General features: G+C 57.2%; 1 protein-coding gene across 6 annotated transcripts in view; it reads right to left on the bottom strand.

The window, feature by feature from the left end:
* The window catches only part of ITGA7 (integrin subunit alpha 7), a 32,061-nt gene that overhangs the window by 13,983 nt on the left and 2,073 nt on the right, over positions 1 to 16,005 (bottom strand). For 4 of the 6 annotated variants that reach the window (XM_081821830.1, XM_081821829.1, XM_006728741.3 and 1 more), the window contains exons 2-25: positions 13,404 to 13,531; positions 13,223 to 13,302; positions 11,273 to 11,528; positions 10,652 to 10,783; positions 10,242 to 10,361; positions 9,174 to 9,381; positions 8,866 to 9,059; positions 8,413 to 8,501; positions 8,176 to 8,303; positions 7,971 to 8,066; positions 7,747 to 7,808; positions 7,431 to 7,600; positions 6,848 to 6,997; positions 6,057 to 6,172; positions 5,302 to 5,494; positions 5,140 to 5,220; positions 4,954 to 5,033; positions 4,737 to 4,811; positions 4,488 to 4,590; positions 3,767 to 3,943; positions 3,451 to 3,582; positions 1,292 to 1,405; positions 976 to 1,074; positions 762 to 887 (exon numbers count right to left, since the gene is read on the bottom strand). In XM_081821830.1, the coding sequence (XP_081677956.1) occupies positions 762 to 887; positions 976 to 1,074; positions 1,292 to 1,405; positions 3,451 to 3,582; positions 3,767 to 3,943; positions 4,488 to 4,590; positions 4,737 to 4,811; positions 4,954 to 5,033; positions 5,140 to 5,220; positions 5,302 to 5,494; positions 6,057 to 6,172; positions 6,848 to 6,997; positions 7,431 to 7,600; positions 7,747 to 7,808; positions 7,971 to 8,066; positions 8,176 to 8,303; positions 8,413 to 8,501; positions 8,866 to 9,059; positions 9,174 to 9,381; positions 10,242 to 10,361; positions 10,652 to 10,783; positions 11,273 to 11,528; positions 13,223 to 13,302; positions 13,404 to 13,531 (3,109 nt within the window). The remainder of the gene's footprint in view (positions 1 to 761; positions 888 to 975; positions 1,075 to 1,291; positions 1,406 to 3,450; positions 3,583 to 3,766; positions 3,944 to 4,487; positions 4,591 to 4,736; positions 4,812 to 4,953; positions 5,034 to 5,139; positions 5,221 to 5,301; positions 5,495 to 6,056; positions 6,173 to 6,847; positions 6,998 to 7,430; positions 7,601 to 7,746; positions 7,809 to 7,970; positions 8,067 to 8,175; positions 8,304 to 8,412; positions 8,502 to 8,865; positions 9,060 to 9,173; positions 9,382 to 10,241; positions 10,362 to 10,651; positions 10,784 to 11,272; positions 11,529 to 13,222; positions 13,303 to 13,403; positions 13,532 to 16,005) is intronic. The other 2 variants (XM_031020153.2, XM_031020148.2) reach the window with 2 other exon arrangements.

The raw sequence follows: 16,005 nt of genomic DNA on the forward strand, positions 1-16,005 counted from the left end.
TACCAAACAGTGCGCTTGGTCCGCACCTGGTCCGGGGAGGACTGGGGGCAGTTCTCCAGGGGGCCCCAAAGACATGCATGGTCCTCCATTGCCCAGATGTGGCATGTGGTGCAGGGTCTGACGATGGGTGGTGGATGCGATTCCCTGTACTGACATGTGCACGTGTGTGCTTTTTGGTGGAACCCCAGACACAAATGGGATTCGGTCTACACTGTGTTTGAAGACGGTTCCATGTAGAGCCTGGTATGTGAAGGTTCTGAGTTCCGTGCTGGAGGCAGTCCCTGGAGGTTGTTCTCCACGCTGTTGTGTCTTCTTTACCACAGTTTCCTTCCCAGCCTTCCCTGCCATGCTCTCGTTAAATCAGCCCCCACTTCCCTGCCTCCATGGCTCTGCCTCCCATGGTCCCGCCCACGCCATCTCCCACCTCCAGATCCTATGACCCCATCTGCTTCTAAGCCACCTGCTCTCAAGCTTTCTCACCTCTGAACTCCCACAGCACTCGCTGGCCCTAGCGCCTTCTGCCTGGTCCTTCCTACAAGGCTCACCTCCCCCACGAGACTATCAGACCCCGGAGGTCAGGATCTGCATCTGACTTCTCTCTGAAACTCCGGAGCCCGACAGAGTCCCTGGGACACACAAGCGTTCAGTGTCGATGGGCCAAATAAATGAGAGAGCGGGTGGGACAGAGGACCATCGCATGAAGGGCCTCCCGCCTGGCAGGGAGGCCCAGCCCCCACCAGCGCCGCCTGCCCAAGCCTCACCTTCCACATGAGCAGCACCAGCAGAGCCAGCACGAGTAGCCCGGCCAGGACGGCCATGAGGATGACCCACCAGGGGACTCCTTCTGCCACCACAGCCACAGGGTCCAGGTAAACCATCACGGGGATCTGGGGAATGAAGGGTTAAGGGAACAAGGACTGGAGCAGAGGGAAAGAAGAGCTTCCCCACCCCAGCTTCGCCAGGCCTGCAGCTCACCACCGTGGAGGCATCTCTGAGCAGCAAGTTCTTGATAGAAGACTTCACGGTGATATTGGCTCGGACGATCACTTCCAGGGACTTCACAGCTGAGTACTCCTAAGGGAGCAGAGGACAGCCTTCTCCTCAATGCCCCCCGCGCCCCGCCCCAGCTCCTGAAATTCTAAGTGCCATGGTGCCCAATACAGAGGGCGTCTCTGCCTGCCTTGGGTTAAGAGTGTGCTGCACTTGGACAGGGAGAAGGCAGAAAGAGCAGCGAGTCCCAGAGGGACGGCCGGGGAGGAAGATGCCAGCCCCACCGCCACGGTGCCCTTACCTCCAAGAAGGTGCTGTTCCAGAGGCGGCCCCACACGTGCAGCACAGCGGCGCGGTCAAAGCTGTAGAGAGGGCAGCTGAATACCACGCAGTTGGCAGTGCCCCGGGCACAGTCCTAGGGACCGGGACAGGCAGGGCTCTGAGCCACTTGGCCCCAGCCCACTGAGCCTCCCCAGGGCCCAGCACCCTCACATATGCACTCACACGGACACAGAATCTGCCCAGAGACTTCACTTCGTCCGTCCACCCATGAGCTCCCACACCCTGGGCCCCCTATTGCCCTTGGTCCTCACTCATATCTCTCCCATTTTCCTTAGCCGACCTCAAACTCACCTCCTCCAGGAAGTCCTCCCAAACTAACCCCATGGTCCAAAAGAGCAGCCTACCCCAAATCTGGCCTCTCTGACCTTGAAATACATGGGGAGCAGGGAGGACGTCTCTTATTTGACAGCAGCAGCTGTCAGTTTCCAGTTTTGTAGTTTCCCAGTTAATGTTTATGTTATATTACAACAGTCCCGTTTACTGAGCATCTCCTAGCTGTAAGGTACTTATTAAAGCCACCCTGCAAGATGCATATTATCATCATCCTCATTTTCCAAACTAGGAAATTAAAGTTCAAAGAGGCCAGGTGCAGGGTGCCTGACTGGCTCAGTCCATAGAGCATGTAACTCTTGACCTCAGGGTCATGAGTTCAAGCCCTTTGTTGGCCAAAGAAATTACTTAAAAAAAAAAAAAGAGGGGCACCTGGCTGGCTCAGTCAGTGGAGCTTGAGACTCTTGATCTTGGGGTTGTGAGTTTGAGCCCCACGTTGGGTGTGGAGATTACTTAAAAATAAATTCTTTAAAAAAAAAAAAAAAGGAGGCCAGGTGACCTTGCTCAGGCTGCACAGCTAGCAAGCTGGTAAGTGGTAGAACAGATACTTGACTCCAGGTCCATGTCGGGCAAAGCCACATTCCTATGCTAAGCCCAAACCCACTGAAGGAGGAGGAGGCTGTCCCAGGAGCTGCTGGGGCACCGGGGACTTAAGCCCTGCTCCTTCCAGGTCTCACCTACATCCGTTTGGCCCGATCCCACCTGATGATCTAGTTGCCTAAAAATTGTGTTATATTCACCACACTTCATGTACAGGAGAAGGCCTTTGAGAGCATTTGAATTCTTTGAATCGTCTTTTATTTTGCCACTTTTTTTTTTTTTTAAAGATTTTATTTATTTATTTGAGAGAGAGAGAACACATGAGAGGGGATAGGGTCAGAGGACGAAGCAGACTCCCTGCCGAGCAGGGAGCCCGATGCGGGACTCGATCCAGGGACTCCAGGATCATGACCTGAGCCGAAGGCAGTCGCTTAACCAACTGAGCCACCCAGGCGCCCTTATTTTGCCACTTTTGAGCAGCTCAAGAATCCTTGGCCAGTTTGTGTAAAGGCAATTTTAAGTGAAAAAATCAAAGTTCTTATTAGAAAGGAAGGTCTTTCAGGGGAAATCAGCCACATGGAGAAGGCAGGACGATACCCGTGACAGGGAACCTCCCATGATGCAAGTTCACGGTACCCCCACCCGCCATCGTGTTGCCTCCTGCCATGCTCTCCGGGAGCAGGGAAGCTGAGGGCCCCCACGAGAGACAGGGTGTGACAGTGGAGCTCCCTCCCAGACAGACGACGCCAGGCCCAGCCCATCTGTTCGCATCCCCCTGCCAACAGTCTCTTTGACTCCTTCTACCGCCCAGCCTTCCACACCCAGGTCTCCACCTCCTTGCAGCCGGGCCAAATACCCCCCAGCCTGTCCCCTCCACACCCACTGGCAGCACCGTCCTACAAGGGAAGAGCACAGAGCGCGTGCTCATTGGCTCAATACATCCACTTAAAGAACCAAGCTATGCCCAACAAGTACTTGATTGTGTGGCTAATTCGCTGCAGGTCAAGGGCACTGTTCTGGAGTGAATACTTGGTGGTCACAGGGGGACCCGTGGTGTCAGCAGCTGCTTCACGGGTGTGATATAAACTGTCTTGTCAACTCGCTCCAGGTGTGTGACCATCACGCCTGTCAACAGGCCAGCCTCCTGGACGCCCAGCACCCTAAAGCTCCCTGCCCCCCGCACCCCCTGTGACATCACCAACAGCCCCGCCCCTCATTCGGACTGTACCGTGTTTGCCCTGCCCTCACCAGGGTGATGTTTTTCTTCTTCTCAGCGGAGGACACCGGCCACCAGGACGTGCTGGGCTCCAGCTGCTCAGGATGCTCCTCTTGTTCCGGCTGCTCCAGTTCCCGTCGCCGTCTGTCCCTGCTGTCCACATCCTGGATGCGGGGAGTGGGAGCAGTGAGCGTCCCTCCCAACACAGCCATCCTGAGATGCCATCTCCTCCCCACTACCTTCCCCCTGGGCCCCCACAGCCTCCCACAGCCGCCATGACATCCTTCCCAAAGTCTAACCCCCCTCCACCCTGCCTCAGTGGCCCTGACCACCCTGCCTAAGCCTCACCAGCTGGAGGATGTTGGGCCTCGGGGAGCAGAGCCCCTTCTGCCCGGGCCCCTGCCCGCCCTCCAGCTCCACCCGCATGGGGTACAGCAGCCACTTCCCGTTGGCTATCTCATGGGGCCACATGATGTTGAGGAAGGCAGAGCCTAGGGTGTTCAGCGACTGGCCTTGGTTGGAGACCTGTGGGCAGAAGGGAGTGTGAAGGGAGGGTGCTCCGTTTCTGAGTGGGCCTTAAATCTGCAGAGACAGAGGGGACAAGGGCTGAGGGGAAGGCCTCAGGAAGCAGAATTTCAACAAAGACTTGGGATCCTAGACCCCACCAGGCAACATTCTCTGCCTACGCCAAAACCAGGAAGGCCTGGAGATGTCCCTGCGAGGGGAGGCCCCAGCCAAGCACGGGCAGAGTTTTAAGGAGAGACATCAGCCCTCCCCCACTGTCCCCATCCCCCAGCTAAAGCCCCTGGCAGAAAAGCTTCCCTGGACCCTCATGGTCTACCAGACCAGCAGGTGAGATGTCCACACAGGGATGACCAGGAAATGGTCAGCCGAGGCCCCAACAAAAACACCTGCCCACAATCAAGGTCCAGGAGCAAGGGGAGGCCTTGAACTCGCTGGATCATCATGCTACCATAGGGTGGAAGAACCACAGCCTTGGAACATGCCTCAGCCAGTCTCTGTGCCAAGAAGGGAGGGGCCTGACCAGGGGCCTTACCAGGACACTCACCGTGACCTCATACTTGACCTTGCTGCCTATATCCCGTTCAGACTTCATGGCGCTCTCACCCCGCACCACACCAGAGAAGAAGAGCTGCTGGGGAATGGCCAGCCTGGCGTGGAAGGGTCAGAACGGGGGAGGGGCTGAGGAGGCCTGGGGCCTGGCTGACTGGAGGGTCAGGAGGCAGAGCCCAGGCCAGGGCTTGGGAGTAGCAATGCCCACCCCTCCAGCCGATGCGCCCATCTGGGCAGAGCTTACCCTGTGATGGACAGCGGCAGCTCAATGAAGACACGAGCTCGGACAGAGACCGGATAAAGCTCCTGCTCGCTGATCCTGGTGTGTGGGCAGGAGCACGCATGGGCAATGGGGCATGGGCGCCACCCCAAGGGCTCCGATGAAAACAGCAGAGCCCCATCCAGGTGGACATCAACCCAGCTGCCCCTACCCTCACCACCCCCGGGCCCCCCAGGCTCACGTGGCCAGGAGCAGTTCCACTTCCAGCTCTGTGGTCTCAATAGTGATCCCTGAGGTGCTAAGGATGAGGTAAAAGGTGACCTAGGCCAAGAGTGGAGAGCAATTAGAGTCAGGGAAGGCTAGGGGCTGGAGAAGGGCTCAGGGCTTAGAGAGGCACTCGGACAGGGATAAGGGCTGACATGCCAACCTGGGCACCTCTCTTCATGGGGTTCCCCAGCTCACACTCGACGTGGGAGGCATTCTCATTGGACAGGCAGAGCGGCTTCTCCTGCAGTGAGGAAAGGAGGAGAGGTCAGTCCGGGTTACCGGAGCCCCCGCCACCCCACCCCACCCTGCCGCAGGCCCTCACCGCGGGGTCCAGGGCGCGGACTCCTGAGTAGTGCAGAGAAGCAGGGAGGGTGACCAGAAGCTGGGCTTCGTGAGCATCATCCCCATCAGCCTGGGGCTGGGCTGGATCCGAGGGCAGGTTAGTGACCGTCAGCTCCAGGCCAATGACCGGCTGCCCACTCAGGGCAAACAGGGCTGTTGTCCCATCTGCATCCCTGGAGGTCAGATCCCACTCACACTCTAAATCTGAACATCTTCCTTTGCCTCTCCCTCTCCTGCCTGCTCCCCGCCCGGGGCATGCTGCCTGCCTCCACTCCCTGGTCTCCCCTCCCACTGGCTCCCCCACATCGGCCTCCATGCCAGTCCAAGCCTCAGGTCTTCCCACACTCAAGAGAACCAGATGGGGAGCCTGGAGACCGCTGTTCCGGTCCAAGCTCCCCTACTTCCTCACCTGGGGCAAGGAGCTTAACCTTTCTAGGCCCCCTGTTCTCCATCCACAAAGGAGCTAATAATAATGCCTACCTCACTGGGTTGGGGAGACTAAACAGTGCACTGCACATAAACTGTGTATTATTATACGTCCTGTGCAGGCATGTTATTCCTTGCCAGGAGAGCCTCTGTGGCCCCATCGCTGACCCTCATCTTCTGAATTATCAGCTTCCGCCCTCGGTCTGCAAGCTCAGCCCCGCCCCTTGGCCTGGCCCTCCTGAGAGGGATTCCTTCTCTTCCTTGAACTCTTGCCTTCCCACCCCACCTGCCCCCTCGCTCCCCCCTCACATGGGCAGAGGCTGGAACTCCGTGTCAGTGACGCGGGCACAGAAGCGCGCATGGACCAGCTGCAGATTGCTCTGGCAGATCTTGTCTTCACCACAACCTTGCTTCAGGAAGTGGATCTAGGGAGAGATGTGAGGAGAGGGTCATTCCTAGGGGTGAGGCAGGAGGTGAATGTGTCGCCAAGGCACACAGTGGGGTGGAGTATCACAAGATTAAGCAACAGGGCTTCAACTCTCAGCTCTGCTGCTTACTAGCGGTGTGATACTGAGCCGGTCACTGAACCACCCTGAGCTGTGTCCTCCTCAGTAAAACGAGCAGTGATGGTGCTGAGGTAGAGGCCAGAAGGCTAGCCCACAGCCAGACCACATCTCCCTAGCCTCCCTTGCGTGTAACTGATTCTGGATTTAGAATGTGAAGAGAAGTGAAGGGCATCACTTCCAGGCTGGCCAGGAGAGCCATACAAGGAGCTTCACGCTCCCCCTTCCAGCTGACAGGGATAGAGGTGACCTAAGGACCTTGGGGGCCACATCTGAGGATGACAGATCCCCATCAGCCTGGGCCCGTGAATGAACGCATAGAATGGAAGATCAGTGTCCCCTCTAACGAGGAACACATGATCACTTGAGCCATTTTCCATTTTGTGGTCTACTTGTCAAAACACCAAGAGACATGGGGAACTGCTGGGGTAGCCTGTGAAAGAGTTTTGGAAGCTATGAATGCTTGTCACTGTGAGGGATGATGATCATTACTCCTTCCAGCTCCTTCTCCTGAGCTAAGCCAGAACCCATGCTCACCTCTGCCCGCTGGGTGCTGGGCTGGTGAGCACTGAGGATGGGGGCCACTGGGGGCAGCCCCTGGCCAGGAGCCTGTCGCCGGAGCCGTGGAGTCTGGAGATTGTAGGACAGAGTCACCACAATGGCCCGAAGCTTGTCTTTGACATTCTCCTGGGAAGAGGAAGGATGGACGTGGATACTAGAACAATCCTCAGGCCCCAGCCAGACCTAGGACAGATTCTGAAACCTGGCAAGAAGCTTGCAGAGATGAGAGAGAGAGAGGTAGAAACCAGAGTGAGGGGGAGGGAGAGCGACTGGGGTGGAAAAGGGAGGAGACCAGGATCCAGGGCTTTTGAGGACCAGGTATGACAAGGGAACCTGCCATCTCCATCTCCAGGGAGGATAGAACTTGTACTCTGCACACAGAAGGCAGAAGGCACAAGAAGGCAGCAGGTGAAGAGGAGGTCAGCCCATAAGGGAGGCTTTCCAAAAGTTGAGATCAAAGAATGAGCTGTGAGCATGTTAGGGAAGAAGCTAAAAGGAATCAAAAAAAAGAAATCATGCAGTGACAATGACCCTCAGAGGCCAAGGGGTCAGGGCCCACCTGTAGCTGGAACATGGTGTCTCCACAGACTCGGTCATGCTGGTGCTTCAGCCACACGGTGCCTGAGGCCTGGTGCTTGGGGTCATCTGGGCCACGGCTCAGGAAGGTCACACGGGGGACCTGGCCCCGGAGCCTCCTGTCCGTGTCTCCATCTAACACATAATCCAGGGCTGTGGCATGTGGAGAGAAAAGAAGAGCCAGTGAGCTGGGGAACTGCTCTACTCTAACCCTATCTCTGAGATGCCCGTCTCTCTACCTCAGAGTGACCCACCCTGAAGCCCAATGGGGCAGGAAAGGGGAGGAGGACTTCACTCACCCACAATAGGGCTGTAGCTGCTGGGGGTTGCAATGTAGCTGAAACAGACCCTCAAGTCCACGCTGTGGGGGCAAGGGAAGCTCCTGAGCCAGGCCAGGCTGATGGGCCAATGCCTCACTCCTGCCCCCCAGCCCCAGCCCCCAGCCCCACACTGGGCAGAGAAAGGGAGAATGGGGAAAAGTGGGCCCTGAAATCTCCCTCCCTCCCCTTGGATCCCGCCTCACCAGACCGAGTGGCCAGCAGCACAGTTAGGCTGCTCTAGGTCGATGGCTCGGGGAGCAATGAAGACCTCGTGGGAGACATGAAGGACGGGTCTGGCCCTGGGGAATGGGGAGTCGAGCACAAGAAACATGAGACTCTGAGGCAGGGAAAGAGGGCAGCTGATCCCAGGCAGGGAGAGGCAGAGGCAGAGGAGAGGAAGGAGCTCACCTAAAAAGCACAGCAGTGTCGGCCAGGGAGCCGACCAGTAGGTCCGGGTAATGGTTCCCATCCACGTCCAGGCCACCCGAAAGGGAGTAGCCAAAGCTCTTTATACCCACGGCCTCACCCTCCAGCACCTGCAGGACCAGACCATCAGCTCCCCCACAGTATGACCCCCAGCTCTGCCCCCTGCCCTCTGCTGCCCCCCTAACTCCCCCCACACCTCATCCCAACGAACCCCCTCACCTGGGAAGGTTTGATGACAACCCCCAGGCTGCTCCCATGGTAGATAAAGACTTTCCCATCCCCATCAAAGGGAGCCCCCACAGCGATATCTGTGGGCATGAGAAAAAGGTAATCAGACTGGGGTGGGGCGGGGGGGGCAGTCATCCGGACCCCAACCTTCCCTCAGTCACTCAGTTCCATATAGTATGTTTTCTATTTTATTGAGAGGCTACTAAGTCCCAGGCATCTTACACACATCATTTTTAAGCCTCTTAGCTGCTCTCTGCAGATATTACCAGCTCGGAAAGTTTACTTGACCCAAGTCACAAAGCTGGTAAATGGTAAAGCTCAGATGCCAGCCCAGGTTGCTTCTCTCCCAGAGCCGTCAGAAGGCCTCCCCCTGACCTCTGAGGCGCTTCCCCATCCCTGCCTCTGACCCTCCCTCCCCCGGGGCTTTCCGGTTCCCAATCACACCTGCAAAGCCATCTTGGTTGATGTCCCCCAAGACAGCCAGGCTGATCCCGAACATGGAGTCAGGAGAGCCACAGAGCCGGAGAGGGGAGACCCCAGCCCAGTGACCCCCCTGGTTCATGTACACATACACGGCACCCCCCAGCTCTTCTTGGCGCTCAAAGAAGTAAGGGGCACCCACTACCAGGTCTGCCCAGCTACGGAGAGAGGGAAACAGTCAGTGTGGCTCCCTCCCCAGCCACGGCAGTCAGAAAGATGCCGGAGGCCCGCCCAGCCTCCCCCAGGCTCCACTCCCCCGTGCCCATTCTCACCCATCATTGTTGAGATCAGCCACAGCCAGCGAGTAGCCAAAGCCAGAGGTCAGGCGCTCCCCAGACAGCACAACTTCGGGCACCAGGCGGCTGGCACTGTCTTTGCGCAGAATGACCACAGCGCCCTTGTGGTTGGCACGAGGGGCCCCTGCCACAAAGCTCAGCTCCTCTGCACGCACCAGACCCTTCCCCGAGTCAATGGAGAAACCTGGGGGGGGTGACTTACCAGTGAGCCCTCCCCGAAAGACTCAGGAGCCTAGCTGCGTCCAGGCACCGCCCCCCCACTCTGCCCCCTCCTCACAGGTCTGGAGCCAAAAGGTACAGGTGCCCTCCAGTTTATCACCACCACAGCTGGACTGCCCTGCCTCCCCCTCCAAAGGCCTGGCAGCCCTCCCACACCCAGAGACTAGAGTTTGGCACAAGAAGTGCAATGAGGTCAGCCTCAGGGACTGGGGAAGAAAGAGAAAGGCAATGGCTAGGAAGGTCAGCCAGCTGGGCAAGAGCCGAGCAGGGCACCAGGCCTAAGGTCCCCAGGGAGCTGCTCTACCTTCTGCACACCCAGGAGGCCCCAGCCCCATCTAATGCACCTTCTTTGCCCCCCACTCCATCCCTGCTGGCAGGGAAGGGAAGTCTTCATGTGGATAGAGGGGAGAGAAGGGGGAGTGGGAAAGAATTTGATTCACCCAAACATCTCCCAGGCCTGGTTTCCTCCCCCTTTGCACAGGGCTGCAGATGAAACAATGAGAGGGACTTACCAACAAGGATAGACCTTTCTCTGGCATGTGTCCACTATCCATCCCTCAGAGCAAGTCCCACTAGAGCTCTACCCTCCTCTCCCAGTACAGCCTCAACCCACCTGGTTCTTCCTCCATGGAGAGCCCTGTTCACAGCCCCCTAGGCCATCCCCCTCGGGGCATCTTCTCCGGCCTGGTCACTGGGCCTAGCTCTTTGAAATTTGGGCCCAATATGTATTTCCCTGGGTGTGTGTTGGTGAGGGCAGGGCAGGAGAGGAGGGGAGGCCAGGCCAAGCCCCCAGGGCCCAGGGGGACGTGGTGGGAGCTTACAAACCTAAGTAGCTATTCAGGGCCAAGTCTCCGGCTGGTCCTGGGAGCCGGTCAGCGGGGTCCAAAGTTTTATACACCAGCTGGTCAGGGTCAGAGCTATCAATGTTGGTCACAAAGAGCAACCCTGCGGGGGGCAGGTGGGGGGAAACACCAGGGAAGGGACATCCAGAGGAGGGGCCACAGAGTGGGGAGACAGAGCCAGACATAAAGGCAAGAAGAAGGAGGTAGAAGAGGAAAAGGGAGAGAAAGAATATGAGAGAGACAAAAGACCAGAGAGATAAGAATCAGAGACAGAAAGACAGAGAGAAAGGGTGAGAGACAGAGACAGAGACAGAAGGATGGGAGCGTGGAGAGGGAGGACAAGAGAGAGGAGCAGAGGGTTAGAGCAGCTCTGGGCCAGGGAGGGGTCCCTACCAAAGTAGCTGTTGGCAGGGACCGGGATGAGGCGGGGGTCCTGCTCCTTCTCACCCCCCGCCTCGTAGGGCCCGTCGTCCAGGTGCGCCAGGTCCGCTGAGCCCTGCGCACAGAGCTCCACCCTGGCGGTGCCTGCAAGGACAGACCTGTTAGTGCCCGGGCCAGGGAGCGAGGAGCACCTCTCAGGCCAGACGCCAGTTAGACAGGCACACAGGGAAGGCCCTCCTCTCCTTCGCAGCCCTATCTCTACCCCTTCCCCAGCCCAAGCCGCCGGTCCCATAGACTTGCCGCCCCACTCACCGAGTGTCAGCTCAGCCCGCGGCAGCGTGCGGAGACGGGAAAGGGGGTGATGCCGTGGGGCGGGCGCGCTGGAGCGAGCAGGCCCAGCCGTGCGTGCGGGGGCTCATGCCAGCATGGTGGGCAACATTCAGCCATTCGAAGGCGGGGAGACTCCCCCACTCGTGTGCGTGCTGGCATGATGGGGGTGGAGGACGCGGCAGTGCCCCAGGGCGACATGGCAGTGAACGTGTGGGCATGCTTGGCCACGTGCTGCCCCCAGTCCCATCTCTGAGGTAAGAGGACGTTTTGGTTCCCTTCTCCCCTCCCTGAGGAGTGACTCACCCTTCCAGTTATAGGTTCCCGGGGCCCCAAAGAGGAGGTAATGGCTGTCGGGGGAGAAGGCAGCAGCTGTACCCTGCTGGCAGAACCCAAATTGTTCGTGGCTCTGGGGGCGCCCCTCACAGAACTTCCATTCGCCACCATCCAGCTCATCACGGATGGCCAGGTCTTGGCTTAGCACAAAGCAGCGACCAATCACATCCCTGGTCTCTAGGATCTGGTCTACTCGTTGCCGAGCCTCGTAGCGGTGCGCGCAGGTCTGTGGGAGGAAGCGACACGGGGTCATCCGCCCCTCAGCCCCGTGTGGGCCAGTGACCTGCTGGAGCCGCACAGCCCACGTGCAGACAAGCACGCAGACACACACACATTACTTGGGCACCACCACCCAGCCCAGCGCTAGGCGATATACACATACCTATCCCAGCTGCACTCACTTCCCTGCGCTGTTAGGAAGAAACCTTGTTCCACATTCTGCCTGGGGACCCAGGCCCCACTAAGCCAGCACACAGCACCCCATATGTGCTTATCCCCGACAGGCCAAGCTGGTCCTGACTCTGGATCTTTGTAAGTGCCACCACTTGGCCTGCGAAGAACTTCCTCCTCTCTCCACTCTTGAAGCATTGCTTATTCTTTTTTTTTTTTTTAAAGATTTTATTTATTTATTTTTGAGAGAGAGCACATGAGAGGGGGGAGGGTCAGAGGGAGAAGCAGACTCCCTGCTGAGCAGAGAGCCCGATGCGGGACTCGATTCAGGGACTCCAGGATCATGACCTGAGCCGAAGGCAGTCGCTTAACCAACTGAGCCACCCAGGCGCCCCATTGCTTATTCTTGAAAGGCTGGCTGAACTCTACCCCGCACTGCCCCCGCGGGAGTCTTTTCTCTCCACTCCTCCTTTGGACTTTCACATACTGGGGACTGTACCGCTCCCTTAACATTAACCATATTCTGGGGCGCCTGGGTGGCTCAGTCGGTTAAGCGTCTGCCTTCCGCTCGGGTCATGATCCCAGGGTCCTGGGATCCAGCCCCGCATCGGGCTCCCTGCTCAGCAGAGAGTCTGCTCCCCCTTCCCCCTGCTCATGCTCTCTCTCTCACTTTCCATCTCTCAAATAAATAAAAATTTTAAAAATTCTTCAAAAACAGGGGCGCCTGGGTGGCTCAGTTGGTTAAGCGACTGCCTTCGGCTCAGGTCATGATCCTGGAGTCCCGGGATCGAGTCCCGCATCGGGCTCCCTGCTCGGCAGGGGGTCTGCTTCTCCCTCTGACCCTACCCCTCTTGTGCTTTCTCTCTCACTCTCTCTCTCACAAATAAATAAATAAAATAAAATCTTTAAAAAAAAAAAATTCTTCAAAAACATTAACCATAGGGGCGCCTGGGTGGCTCAGTTGGTTAAGCGACTGCCTTCGGCTCAGGTCATGATCCTGGAGTCCCTGGATCGAGTCCCGCATCGGGCTCCCTGCTCGGCAGGGAGTCTGCTTCTCCCTCTGACCCTCCCGACCCTCCCCCCCCTCATGCTCTCTCTCTCTCAGTCTCTCTCTCAAATAAATAAATAAAATCTTTAAAAAAAAAAAAAAACATTAACCATATTCTGCCCTACGGTGACTCCGATTATTAATTGTGTTTGCACGTGTTAGTGATGATACAGAGAGAAACAGAGAACGAGAGTCTCCAGAACTATTCAGTAGGCTTTGTGAGCCATGGACCAGGCTTTTTCCCATCTTTACATTTCCTCTCTCAGTAACTAGCGCACAATGCCTGATGCTTAAGAGGTTCTCAGTAAGAGTCTGACAAATGGATAGATGGATGCTTAGATGGTTTTAAATTTATAAGGACAGGCACCGTGTCTTCTACCTTTGGTCCTGGGAATGAGGCCATCATACGACACGCCAACCTGTGTTCTATAAGCACACACACACACCCACCCTGGCACACAGTCACAAGAAACGGTACTCACGACAATCTTGCCCCCAGGTCCCTGGCTCCGAACACTGACTCCCAACCACTGGTTCTCCTTGCTCTCCTTCTGCACGTCAGCTGGAGGCAGGATAGTGGAAATGAGGAGAGGGAAGAGGAGGCCGAGTCCTCTCCTCCCCTTCCTGTGCCATGCCCCCTCCCCAACCCTGCGGGGTCCTCACCTCCGCGGTCGATGTCCACTCTGTAGCAGTCAGTCTCTTCCAGGCTCAGGGGGCAAGCGAAGAGGCCTCCGGTGCGATTCGCCTGCTGCCCAGGCAGAGCCAGGGCCTGCGGAGCACCCACCAGCAGCCTGCACAATGGGGCAGGGGCCAGCTTTGGCAGCCAGAGTGCCGTGCCTCCCCAACACTGCCCAGACCCGACCCCTCAGAACCAAGCAAATGTTGAAGAACTAAGGAGGAAGGCCAGAAGTCAGGTTCCCCGAGTCCTGGCAAGGGCAAATTAATACACTTGGCCATGCAATCATCACATTACATATGCACATACTCTCTGGATGAGGGCCCACGTGCACTGTAGATACACACGCACACACGCGCGCGTGCACGCGCACGCCAAGCCAAGTGGCCTGGCCAGCGCAGCTAGTTTGAAAGAACCGCCTGTTCCCAGCACCTGTTCCTGACCAGGCCTTTCCTACCCACTTCCTGGCCCCATCCCCAAGCTCTGCCCTCCTCCCCAAACCCAGTCCAGTTGGAACCCTCCCAGAAATGCCAAGAATGCTGAGAGCAAAAGTAACAGGGGCCCAGACTGGCACCACGAGGTGGCCCAGGGACCAGCTTCAGAGGCCAAGCAAGGGGCTAGATATGGGCCTGTCCTTCGTCACCCTTCATCAGGGACCCATCAGAGACCCCATCCTCCCAGCAACACTGCCAGCCCGGGATTCTATCTGTCACTCTAGCTGGCATGGAGGTAGGGGCAAGTTTCTCATCTGTCTCCCATCCTACCCCCATTTTCTGCCCATACCCTGAATCCCCTTTCCCATCCATCGTCCCTCCCCTCCCCACATCCATGATTTTCCCCATTCCTCCCACCCTCCCTGCCCCCACCCTGTCCTCTCTCCTACCTCCCCCTCAGACACTTTCCCAGCTACAACTTTCTTGGCAGGACAATTTTCCATGATCACAGCCAAGGCTTCTTCCCCAGGGGAGGACTGTGCTGGGAATGGAGGCTGCCTGGGTCCCCTGGGGCTGAACCCCAGGCCAGGAGTGAAGGAAGGGGTAAGGTGAGGTGACTGGCACCCAGCTGACTACAAGGATCTCTCTTCACAGAAGGAGAGACTCAAAAGTGGAGGCAGGGCAAACCCCGAGGCCTCTCTCCCGCACTCTTTTCCTCCATCTCCCTTGCTGGGGGACAGGGCCCGAAGCTGTTCAGGCAATATTGCAGACAGGCATCTACGGGGCACTGGGCCAGTTCTGAGGAGGAGGGGAGGGCACAGAGCCACTCTCCCTTCCCACAGCTCTGGTCTCTTAGCAGCTGTCGTCCCACATCAGAGCCGGCGTCCAGACCAAGCAGGGGGCGGGGAGCGGCAAGGAAGAGGGCATGCGTTCGGCATTCATTAACAACTATGTACTGGGAACCTATCGCCTGCCAAGCCCCGTGTCAGGCACCGGTGAGACAGGCAGTAACATTATTCAGCACCTACTGTGGGTCAGGCCCTCGGCTAGATGCCAGGGATATGAGGAACTAACATTGGTCACCCTCTACCTAATGGTCCAGACATCAGGCTAGGCAGCTTTCATGCATGCTCTCATTTAAGCTTCATGACAATCCTATGTGAGGACTCTTTTCTTGTCTTTCGGATGAGGAAACCCACTGAGACGCGTTAAGCAGGATGCTGGAATTTAAATCCACATCTGCCTAATTCCAAAACCCATGCATTTTCCACCATACCAATGACAGGCCATCGCCAGAACACTGAGACAGACCACTCCAGAAAAAGAACAGAAGGAAGGGAAGGGGAGGGTACCCCGCACAGAAAAGGAAACCAGGTGGCGTGGCCAACTTTCAGACAAGTCCGGAGTATCCCCCCACCTCCAAACTCAGAGATGGCCATATCTTGGAGGACTGGGGCTCTCTTATTCATAGCACATAGCTAAGCACCAAGAGAAGCTAATATCTCCCCTAGAGGTCTAGAGTAGGGAGGAGGGTGGAGGGAAGGGGTCCACATGGAGGAAAGAAGCTGGTCCGCATACATATGGCCAGCCTCACTCTCAGTGGGGACCAGACCAGCCCACCCTCCCTGGAACAAGAGTTCCCACATGCGGCCTCTCTAGTCCCTCCACCTCTGCGCCCACCACACACTTTTCTGGCTTCATCCCACCATCCCCAGCCACCCCAGGCCTCCGGACAGAACAAGAGCCTCAACAAGAGCCTCCGCTGCAGCCACTGAAGGCAAAAGCAAGAACGTGTTGGCAGCTGGGGGCAGAGGGATTCCCCAGCAGCCTGGCTAAGTGGAAGCAAAGGAGTAGCCCACTACCACCGCACCTCTCAATTCTGCACACACTCCAAGGCTCTGACCCAAGGCCTGCCCTCCCTGACTCTCAATCTGGGTGGCCCTCTGGGGAGGGTGCTTGGCCTGAAGGCTGACTCAACCAGGGAGATCCAGCCAAGCGTTTGGATCCAGGCTTGCAGTAAGGCACTGAAGCTATTCTCTAGCTCTGTGGAGCACGATACACGAATCACAGTGCTAACACTTTCACAGCACTCCCTCTGGGCCTCGCGCTATTCTAAGGGCTTTATATATACTAAGAACTCTTTTTTTTTTTTTTT

Source organism: Leptonychotes weddellii, chromosome 5 (genome assembly GCF_054177405.1).
Source record: "Leptonychotes weddellii isolate Sample4059 chromosome 5, ASM5417740v2, whole genome shotgun sequence".
NCBI classification, from domain to species: Eukaryota; Metazoa; Chordata; class Mammalia; order Carnivora; family Phocidae; genus Leptonychotes; species Leptonychotes weddellii.